The sequence below is a fragment of the Poecilia reticulata genome, linkage group LG17 (genome assembly GCF_000633615.1).
Source record: "Poecilia reticulata strain Guanapo linkage group LG17, Guppy_female_1.0+MT, whole genome shotgun sequence".
Lineage (NCBI taxonomy): Eukaryota > Metazoa > Chordata > Actinopteri > Cyprinodontiformes > Poeciliidae > Poecilia > Poecilia reticulata.
In genome coordinates this window covers 30,238,984-30,250,535 of record NC_024347.1, presented here as the reverse complement: position 1 = coordinate 30,250,535, position 11,552 = coordinate 30,238,984, and the positions used below count along the sequence as shown (strand labels likewise).

General features: G+C 41.8%; 1 protein-coding gene across 2 annotated transcripts in view; it reads left to right on the top strand.

Annotated features, from left to right (window-relative positions):
• Nucleotides 1-11,552, top strand: part of adcy8 (adenylate cyclase 8 (brain)) — a 92,693-nt gene that overhangs the window by 38,335 nt on the left and 42,806 nt on the right. For both annotated transcript variants that reach the window (XM_008434781.2, XM_008434782.2), the window contains exons 3-5: nt 9,333-9,463; nt 9,649-9,760; nt 9,938-10,065. In XM_008434781.2, the coding sequence (XP_008433003.1) occupies nt 9,333-9,463; nt 9,649-9,760; nt 9,938-10,065 (371 nt within the window). The remainder of the gene's footprint in view (nt 1-9,332; nt 9,464-9,648; nt 9,761-9,937; nt 10,066-11,552) is intronic.

Genomic DNA, 11,552 nt, shown 5'->3' with positions numbered 1-11,552 from the left:
AGACTGAATTCAGACAGGAAGTCAAACTGACAGGAAGTCAGACTGAATTCAGACAGGAAGTCAGACTGAATTCAGACAGGAAGTCAGACTGAATCTAGATCAAACAGAGTTTACCAGCACTGACTAATAACCAGTATAACCAGATAAAGGTACACCAACCCTCACACCTCATCCCTGGTGCTCCTCTTAAACTCGCCAACAGACTTAAATACTTTTGATTTTTACTAATAAAGTATATAATACTATATAACTGAGATCTGCTCATGAAAAAGCTTTTTGTAAATTGAGAAACATTCATATTCAGATTTATTCACGTGACTTTGTGCTTTATGTCAGCGCCAGTTCTGGGCTCTTTCTCTTTCTTATCGCTGACTCATGAAATCATTTCACCTCCCAAAAATCTGAATTCACGTCCAGAACTAAATCTGATTGTTTTCAAAGCGTCTGCAGTCTGAACGGTCATGTCACATTTATCCAACTTTTATATGGTTGGTGCCAAACGAACCAGCGTCATAACTCTGGAACAGAAGAAGCCAGACGGTGAACCTGGATATGAACAATGGCTGAGAGTTGTAATTATGGGCTGATGAAGGCAGTCTGAACGCATCACAGCCCTGAGTCCTGATTTGACTCCACTTCTAATCAGACTCTTCTGATTGGATGTGAACAATCACACAGAAAACATCAGATTTCAGCAAAGAATCCGAGCCGATCATGAAGAGCTGCTGAGTGAACGCAGCCTGATGAGCCGTCTTGGTAGATCAGTCATTTCTCTGGAGGTTCATCTCTTCTGTTTCCTCTCTCTGGTTTTCTGGAGCTCAGAAGTTTCAGAAATGGTTCAGTTCCGTTTCCAGATTGATTGATGTTATTGACTATTTGAATTTCTTTCAATCTGGACATGAAGTGTTGCTGTTTGAGTTTTTCAGGGTTTTATTTTGCTGTTTGACTCGTTTGCTAATGTGATCAAATTGCTGAATTTGCCGGAATTGATTATTTTTACCACTATGTCTCCTTACAGCAGAGCAGACTGAAAACCGGAAGTCTAGATGCTAACCAGTTTAACATGCTAGGCTACATGAGGCGGGGTTTTTCTCCATGGTTATTAATGATTAGACAGTAGCTTCTCCATAATGAAATATTTGATTGGGTCTTATTAATCTTATTTATGAAGTATATCACCGTTAATCTTCTTACCTTGTAAAAAGGTTAGCTGTGAATACACCAGAGCCAGTCCTTACAATTAATGGCTGCTATCCATCGGCTTTCCAGATTAAATGTTTGGTTTGCATTCTTGCCATTTTTTCAGCAAAATCAGTTAAATAAAGGTGACATGAGGCAACAAACTCTGTTTTTAGCAGGTCTACAGGCGTTAATGGGCTTGTTGGTTGGTTTGACGTCCGTCATGGCGGAGTGCGGCGCTTTCTGAAGAGCAAAGTGTCAGAGATTGGATGTGCCTCCAAAATGGGGTTTAATGGGACCGTATTTATCCCTGTCTGACTGGAAAAAACGGTAAACACTGGCCTCCACGTACTGGACATGTTTCTACTTCCTGTTGTTGTGTGTGAGGGTCGGTTTGGGCGTTAAGAGAAGCAAAGCGGCTGGAGTGGTTCAGCGGCAGGACGGAGAGACTTCCAGGAGGAGAAAAGCACGAATGCATCATCGATACGAAGCTGTCAGGGACACTTGGCATCTGACCAATAACACACACACACACACACACACAGGCTGAGTCACATCAGCAAACACACACGCACACACACAGGCTGAGTCACATCAGCAAACACACACACACGGCTGATAGTGAGCTTTGTTTACACCGCGGCTGTGAGGCGGCGGCGCAGAAAGCTTTTAGCGGCCTCATGTTTCCTGGAAGGCCGGGCTGTGATGAGCCGGGGCGCCGCCTGCAGCACAACACCTCCACATGGACCAATCAGAGCCCAGCATCCCTGACCGCCAGCGGCTTGTTTTCAGGCCAGATCTGAGGTCTGACTGAGCTCTTCTTCTTTGTTTTTCTTCTTCTGCTTTGTTTTTCTGGCGCTGTGGGAGCTTACTGAGCTGCAGGAGGAGGAAACGCCGCGGCTTTACTGGATCATCCGCTGAATCAGCTTCCTGTCGGCGCTGTCATGGCGTTACATTGACTTTATTAGCGGAGTTTTACTTTTTATCTTCATGTCACCGGCTTAGAGTGAAAACTTACAGCTAATCAAAAAAAAAACGCAGACAAGAGAGAGAGAAGCAGAAGCCATGAAAGGAGCAGGTTGACTTTTGCTGCTGCTTACAGGTTGCTATGGCAACAGACGTCCATCCATCCATCCATCCGTCCATCCATCCATCCATCCAGTTTCCTCCTGCCACATATCGTTTAAGCATTTAAATTTATCGTGGATTTTATCTTAGATTTTTTTTTGGAGGAGTCAAAGGTAAAAGGTCAAAGGAAAAAAAAACAAAAAACTTTTCCTAGCTTGTGAAGCACAGTGGTAGCAGCATCATTCTGTGGGATTTTACTTAACCTGAGAACGGCCTAACCAAAGCTCAGATCCGAACCTGATTGGTCGTTTTTCACTGGATCTGCACCAGGCTGGTACATTAAGAGTACTGTAAAGCAGTGGCAGCATCATGCTGTGTTTTCCCAGTTTTAGTTTTACTCAGAGCAAACAGGTTTTCATTTAAGCACATATTAGTGAGGATGTACAGTTTATATTTGAGCCTAAGACCACAATAAATTAAACTTATGCACATAATCCCTGTTTATAATAATGATAATCATTCCACCCTCGTTTAATAACAAAGCCTGGTTTAAAGCTCAGCCTGTCGGAGGCTGCGTTCCCCCAGCAGCCAGACGTTCAGCGGTCTGCTGGAGTAAATGCTGCCATGATTTGTTTTTGTTTATATAAATAGATTTAGATTCTGCAGCAGCACAGCTCCTCCATCTGTGTGAAATAAAAAACTGTAAATTAAAGTGCCAGAGGCTCAGCAGGTCCAGAGAAATAAGAACCGCAAGTAAAATTTAAATGAGTCTGGAAAACACAGCGAGTGTGAATAATGCAGCGCCGGGCCGCAGATTTGATCAGAGACGATATCTATGATTTATTCCGTCATGGTCAAAGTTTATGCAAAGCCATATTCAGACCTGTGGTTCTCTGCAGGAGCTGCCAATAAAACCCCTGCTGAGTCATAACGGTATATTATAAAAATATATACAGTTTCACACTTTCTTAAGTGATCAAAAATATCTGAATTCAATCAAAATGAAAGACGAAGGCAATGAGACTGACGTTACACAGGAGCCAGGATGAGAAGGGAACCAGTGAACTGAACTCTTAAAGGTCAAATGTTAAAGGTTAAATGTTCACTGTAACGTGTGGCTCAGTAAAAATGCCACAAATAATTCTTAGTGAATTTTAACTGCTAGTTGTGCCATTCTGTGCTTAGCCTTCAGTCTTCCAGGGATTGTTAGAAAATAAAATAGATAAAGCTGTAGATTTTAAACTCTATGATGAAACAAAAGTCCTTATTGATGGTTTTCAGTACGAGAAAAAGAGTAACTGGTGTAATCAAATCACGATATCCAGACACAGCAGATGTGTTTCCATTAACCACAGAAATGTACAAATTGATTTGACGAAAATCAATTTGCTTAATGGGAACAGATGTATTTTCCAAAACTGCAGAGGAGACACTTTTATTGCATCAAACGAGTCACATGATCATAAGCTGGATGCTACTACTGGTGGAAACGTCGAAGAAGATGACAGGAAGTGATTGGATGATGGTTTGTTTTTGATTTTTGTGCCTCCATCAGAAAAATCACAGCATCTCAGTTCAGAAAAAGATGTTTTACTCCCACATGTTGAATCCAAAGCTCTAAAATAAAACGGCTGACTACAGTTCCCCCAAACCGCAGCATACGTAGCCGCTCCCCAAGTAGGCGGGGCTTGTCACTCCAACGCCTGAATAAGACGCCAGCGTCTCCTCTGATTGGCTGACAGGGGTCAATTTTAGGGCCCTTTTTGTTTATCTTGTATTTACTGCCTCTTGGTAAGATTTTCCAAAAATGTAATATTTCCTTTCATTGCTTTGCAGATGACATCCAGATTAAGGCTGCGTTCACACTGCAGCCTGAAGTGACCCAATTCCGATTTTTTTTTGACGTAATGCGACCTGCATCTGATCTTTTCATGGCAGTGTGAACAGCTCAGGTCGGATTCTTTAAGAATGTGATCCATATCCGATACGTATTCGATTCAAATGCGACCATAACGTCCTGGCCGAATTCATCCGAACTGATCGTCACTGATTCTCAACAAATCTCACTATTCTGCTCCTGATACGAGCAAGAGGGAAGAAAAACAACAACCATGACGGATTATATGAGGATTAAGTTCTTAATTTGCTGCTCCGGTTGATAACAACCTCAAATATGTAAGCTAAGCTCCACCGTTAGCCTCCATGTTTACTTCCGCAAACACTGAGCTCTTCTTCTTCTTTTTATGGCGGTTGGCAGAACACTGAGAACGCTGACGCTATTGCGCCCTCTACTGCGCATGCGGGACACTTTCAGGTCGTTTACACTGCAGAACACATGCAGGTCGCATTTACTGGCAGTGTGAGCGGCCCGGCAAAAAAATCGGAATTGAGTCACTTCAGGCTGCAGTGTGAACGCAGCCTTATGTGCCCCTTAAAATTCAAAATGGTACAAATGATTCTCTTCAGCTGTTGCTAAACTGTTTAGCTGAAGTTAAATTATGGATGGAAAAAAACTTTCTTCACCTCAATGAAAGCAAAACTCAAGTTATTTGGTCAAAAACTTCAGACTACAAACCCAGATCAGACTCTTGGTTCTTTAGCTCGGTCTTATCAAATCTCTACTAGGAATCTGGGTTTCACTTTTGACAGCTCTTTAAAGCTAGATAAACAAGTTAGTTCTGTCGTTAAATCGAGTTTCTACCACCTYCGGCTTTTAGCAAAAGTTAAATCTGACTTCTGTTTTAAGGACTTTGAAGGACTTATCCATGCCTTCATAACAACTCGTCTGGATTACTGCAATTCTTTATATACAGGGATGGATAAATCACAGATTCAGCAACTTTAACTAATCCAGAACGCAGCAGCAGCACGGCTCCCGACAGGAACCAGGAAGCATGACCATATAACGCCAACTCTGGCATCTTTACACTGGCTGCCCATCTTTTATCGAATAGATTTTAACATTCTTTTGTTAACGTATAAAGTTTTAAATGGGTTAGCGCCCCCTTATCTTCAGGACCTTTTAAAATTCCAATCTGTGTCCGGAACCCTGCGATCAAATAATCAGTTATTACTGAATGTTCCTCGGACTTAAGAGTAAAGGAGATGGAGCTTTTTCTGTTGCTGCTCCAGTTTTATGGAATAACTTACCTTTCCAGATTAGATCTGCCCACAGCCTGGATCATTTTAAATCGCTTCTTAAAACTCATTTTTACTCTCTGGCATTTAATTGATGTTTTGTTTTGTGCTTTGTTGTCGTTCTTGTACAGCACTTTGGTGCAGTTTTATACCCGTTTTAAAGTGCTATATAAATAAATTTGGCATTGACAGATGAGCACCAGCACGACTGAAATATGAATATATGTCAAAGTGTTTACATCTGTCACTGCCATGATTTTTTTATTATTTACTGCATGAACAAACTTATTCACGTGGGATTTTAATCCAATTTCTTATTTAATGGAAACACAACAATTTCGGAATTGTGTTTACAGAATAAAATCAAAAACTTGCTCACATTTGCAATGGAAATGCAGCTACTGATATGAAGATATGTCCATCATAAAGAGACAACGTTACCTTCAGGATCTTAAAGTTTTTAATATGAAACATTCATTTTTGAATCCTCACCAGAGCCGGATGTTTTGAGCTGCACCTCCTGCACAGCGGGAGGGAAATGTGTGCTGTCAGAGATGTGCTGCAGGCCTTCATCCCTCAGCTAAAATCAAGCTGCGCTAATGATCATCTGAGCTAATCTGACACTCAGTCCGCTGGCTCTCAGCTGTCCAAACCGGGGACAGCGTCCGCTGGAGCAAACACGCCATTAAGGCTCCACACTGCAAGAAGTGACCAGCTGGGAAAGTCAAGTCCTCTACTGGCAAAAAAACCCAGCAAAGTTCCTGCAGCAGGTTTTCATGTGGAGACCTACAGATTTACCGAAACTCATCCAAAAGGATCCAGATCTTCACTGCAAAAACACAAAGTCTTTTATTTATAATCAGATATCTTATTATACTTCAATTAAGACAAAACTGACTTACAGGAAACTTTTCATCAAGACATAAGAGACGGTTTTAAGTCAATAATTCATTCTAGTTCCACTGGTGGATTATTTCATGTACAACACGACATTTTTCCCATGTTTAAGAGAAATAATAACGTTTTTAAAATAAGCTTCTAAAGCTTTGTTAGCTTTTCATTAATGTCTGAACTTTGGGCTACATTGTGATTAGCCTGAAACGAAAGTAAATGTTACCGTCGCCTTTAACCCAGATGTTCTGATAAACCAGAATCATAATGTAGATATTTGGCCAGATGTGCTGCGTAAACCTGGACATCTCCTGTGGGTCGGCTGCAGGAGGAATCCTCATTTCTTGCAGTGAAGCCGGGCCGGGCCCGAGGCGCCGGGTTGTGATTCAGCAGCCGAGGCGTCATTAATATATCTGACTGTCTGAACCTTCGTCTGAGGATTCATCTCCGTTTTCAGCTCAGAAACAAAAACAGGAACCTGCTTTTCCTCTGATGGCTCAACAATCAGCATCCACACTTTTCACTGAAGTACTCCTACAAAAGATAAAATGAGGAAAATGTTTGTTCTTTCTTTAAAGTAGCTTCTGTAACTTTGTTGGATTTGTAGAATTTTACAGTAAAATACAGAATATTATTTAAAATAGATCTGAATGGGGCAACATGCAGGATAATATTTTAATGATGAAAAGTAAATCACCCTGCAGTTTTTGGAACCATCTTGGTTTTTGTTCTCATCACTCAGATAAACTACATCCCCTCTTCCTCACTCAGGTTGAGAGGTCTGGACTTTGACTGGACCGTTTCCACTCCTGCTTTCTTTCGGCCTGCGTGTTGTAGGTTTGCTGCTGAGTTTGGGGTCGTTGTCACGGTGATGACCTGGTTTGGTCCAGGCTTCATCCGTCCCAACCAGTCCAGACGTTTTTCTACTTCACCATCCAGCAGCCGAGACTTTTACAGTCTGAAGTTAAAGTTTCGGTTTCTTGGTGTTGGACATCCAGACTGACACTCATGTATTTCATTTATGACTGATTTATTAATGTGAATTAATTTAAAATGTTTCTTTTTATTAAACACAGACATAAATGTACTGAATTACAAATTTATTTGAGCACAATTAAATACGCCAGTAGCTTCACAAGCTAAAAACAACTTTAATTTGTTCAGTCGCTGTAATAAAGAAACGATAATAAAGAAACCGAAGCTGACTAAAACAAAAGGTTGACTAAATGTGAAAGTAAACAGCGGCGAACATTTCAAATGCTTCAGAAAGTCCATTTAAATAAATATAAATAAAAATAAAGCTCAGACTACAAAACATAGATTTAGACTGAATAGATCTGCCCTTATGGATCAGTCACTGATGGCAGATCTAGAATCTTTTTCTATATCAGCACCAATACAGATATTAATATCAGTATCTGTAATAAGTTCCAGGAAGTTTGAATTTGAAGACTTCCTGAGAGATTTCAGGAAAGTTTGGAAGGAAAAACTCGAGACTTTTGCACATTACTGTCAGTTGCATGTTGAGAGAAGTAAAGCAGTTCAGTGTTTCTTCTCTAGTGGAATATATTCTAGACTGAAAATCACAAAGACTAGCCGTAGAACAGAACTAAAATATTCCCACTTCTTGAACTGCTGAATGAAATAAAGCTGATTGGACAGAATAAGAAATATCTCCAGTTTGTTTCGTGTGTTAAGAGTCGGGGGAAATCTGATAATCTTCTTCTTCTTCTTCTAAATTTCTCTTTTTTAAGCGACAGAAGCAGAGAAGCGGCTCTGAAATGGAGGCAGCGTCTGGAGATGAGTTATAAAGCTAGTTTATTAGGGACTAATCTGTCCCAACGCTGCAGCAGAATATTAAAGGAAGGAATCATTCTGGCTGTAAAAGCGAAGCCGGCCCGTTTGGATCTTTATGTTTCACATATATTGAGTATTTTAGGAGAGCGGTGGCTTGGATTTGATGCAGATCTCCTGAGAGATGCTCCCACACTAAATCTGTTCCTGGATCTGCAGAGCGGCGCTGCCTCGTTTAGACCAATAAAAGCAAATCTTGTTTTCCTGCTTTTTATTTTTTCCCTGCAGGCCTTGAGGCTTTTTTTAGGATGCTGCTTGCGGCCGCAGGCTGGCAGAGTTAATGTCGTTTATTTGTTTTTACAGGCTTCATCTCTGCCATGCTGTCCTGTTTCTTGTTTTTGTGTCGCGTCAGGACAAAAGCAGAGCTTGTTTCTTGACGTTGTCTTAACTTGATGGTCGGTTCGGAAGAAATATGCAGAAACAATCAAGATAAATTTGGCAGATGGTTGTGGGGAAGGCAGCAGCCTGGGGAGAGGAGCCAGCTCAGTTACTGGGTTTGGACTACACGCTTCCTAGAACTCCACTTTTCCTTTGTTCATTTAAATTTATTTTCATATCTATTACTCTACATATGGCACAGTCAGTTTTCCTTTTATCATCTGAATCTGATGCTTTCTGTGTATGTCGGCACATGACGGTCGTTTTGATTAAATAGTTATTTTCTAATCAACAAAGAGTCATAATTATACAGACTAGCTCAAATTTGGTTAGATGTCCATAAAGTAGTTGGACCTGAACTTGTTTAGTCAAGAGGATTGCTGATTGTTTCCAGCACCCAGTTCAGTCCGGTTCGGTCCGACTCCAGTCCGGTTCGCTTGCTCAGGTGTGAATGCTAACCGAACCTGGTCTGGGTCCGTTTGAAGTGAACTCTGGTTCGGTTTTAATGCCTCTGTGAACGCCGAGCAGACCGGACACCGCTGCAAAAGCAGGAAGTAGAGTACGGCGCAGGGCATTCTGGGTAAATTCAACCAAAACAAAGAGCTAGCCTTGTGCTAGCTGGAGAAATAGCTCATGGTTTTTAGCCAGAGACAAAACAGAAAAGACTTCTTCAACTGTTTTAGTTTATTGTCAAACTTATTGATCCATTTCTTGCTTTTACGAAAGTTTGAAGCTCTGTAAGTTCGTGGCTGGAGGAACCACGTCGCCGTCCCGAACCGCAGTCAGGTTCTGCTCATCGCGCCTCTTTTCCCGCCTCTCTCCAGGAACGCCTGGTGTTATCCGTGCTGCCACGTTTTGTAGTTTTGGAAATGATCAACGACATGACAAATGTAGAGGACGAACACCTCCAGCATCAGTTCCACAGAATTTACATCCACCGCTACGAGAATGTCAGGTGAGCCGCTTCCGCGTTCGGTTCAGGAATCATGATTCATGATTCCTCATCAGATCAGCGTCTCTTACCGAGACGCGTTTCCTTTCAGTTTGATGATCCGCACAGTCAGAGAAACACAGCGTAGAGTATGATCAGTATTTCTATCTAACCTGGATCTGAAAGTGACATTTCCGTATTTTATTCAGCATTCTTTTCGCAGATGTTAAAGGATTCACGAACCTCTCCACCACGCTGTCCGCCCAGGAGCTGGTACGAATGTTGAATGAACTCTTTGCACGTTTCGACCGTCTGGCTCACGTAAGTACACAAACCTGGGAAATATTAGTAGATAATTGGGTGAAGGTAACATAAAAACCTGCTAAAAACGGAGATTATTCTCTGAGAGTTTTGTAAAGTTTCGCATGTATTCCTTTCTCTCTGTGTTTGGGTTCAGTGGTCTGGTTTGTGTAAAAATAATCTGTTTTTCTGCCCCAGGAGCATCACTGTCTGCGAATCAAGATCCTGGGAGACTGTTACTACTGCGTGTCTGGTCTACCTGAGCCCAGACCGGACCACGCCCACTGCTGCGTGGAGATGGGACTGAGCATGCTCAAAACCATCAGGTGAGCCGTACCTGAGATCAGCTGTTCAGCCTGACTGGTTCTGGATTCACTGTTTATGATGGGATGGAGGAAGATGCTGCAGATCTGAGGAGGATGATGATGAAGGGGTTAGGATGGAGCAGATGAAAAAGAGAAGTGGATTTTTTTACCTGAAGGACAAAATGCTAAACACCAAAGGTTTGAAGGATTTCCTAAAACGTTGATCCAATTTCTGCATTTCTGGAAAAACTAGATGTTCTTCAAATAGTGTATCACATGCTGAGGCTGCAAAGTCTTCAGTTTATGAGAAAAATCCTGTAACCTGTATGGCACAGCAGCTGGGCTGCACAGTGGTGCAGTTGGTAGAGCTGTTGCCTTGCAGCAAGAAGGTTCTGGGTTCGATTCCCGGTCTTTCTGCATGGAGTCTCCATGTTCTCCCTGTGCATGGTGGGTTTTCTCCAGGTACTCCGGTTTCCTCCCACAGTCCAAAAACATGACTGTCAGGTTAATTGGTCTCTCTAAATTGCCCCTAGGTGTGAGTGTGTGTGTGCATGGTTGTGTGTCTCTGTGTTGCCCTGTGACAGACTGGCGACCTGTCCAGGTGACCCCACCTCTCACCTGGAACGTTAGCTGGAGAGGCAGCAGCACCTCCTGACCCCACTGAGGGACAAGGGTGCAAGAAAATGGATGGCACAGCAGCTCAATTTAAATCTGGACTTTAACTAGGTCGTTTCAAAACCTTGATTTTTGTTTTACAGGAACCATTTGGTTAAAATCTTGAGGAAATGTGATTGAAATGTTTAACCTGAGATTAAATTACTGTCATTTTTATAAAGTCTTCCTAAAGTAAGCAAATCACTCATCTAATAATCTACATCAAACAGAAACTTTTCAATCAAAGCTCATTTGTTGCTGCTACGCTTTCATTTCTTTCTTTTAAATAATTTTCTTAAAATAGAAGAAAAAAATCTACATTTTCCATTTTTGTCTCACTTCAGCTAAAACCTTGAATGTCCTGAAAGTCGCAGCTGGAAAAAATAGATTGTTTAAAGTATTTACTGAGACAAATTAACGGTTAAAAGTGAAACACTTTGGGGCGCGAACAGAAAATAATTGGTTAATTTAAAGAGTGAGCAGCAGCAGCAGCAATGGGAAAACCTGAGCTGAAAACAATCAAACAGGAACTCGTCCCTGAAATGCTCCAAACAAATATTAGCGCTGGTGAAAACAAACTCTACTTTACATGCAAATATTTCTGCATAATTCATGCAAATAATTGTGAGCCTGAATGTGGAGCCATTTATAAGCGAAATGTTTTAACCCCGTCCGGTCTGGCCCCGAGCCGCTGGCTAATGATACACCAGCAGATTATAATAACCACCTTCCTGTTGTCCGGAAAAAACACGTTTGGACAAAAAACGTGTGCCTTTCAGCCACTGGGCGCCACACACACACACACACACGCACAGACACACACACACACACACACACACACACACACACACACA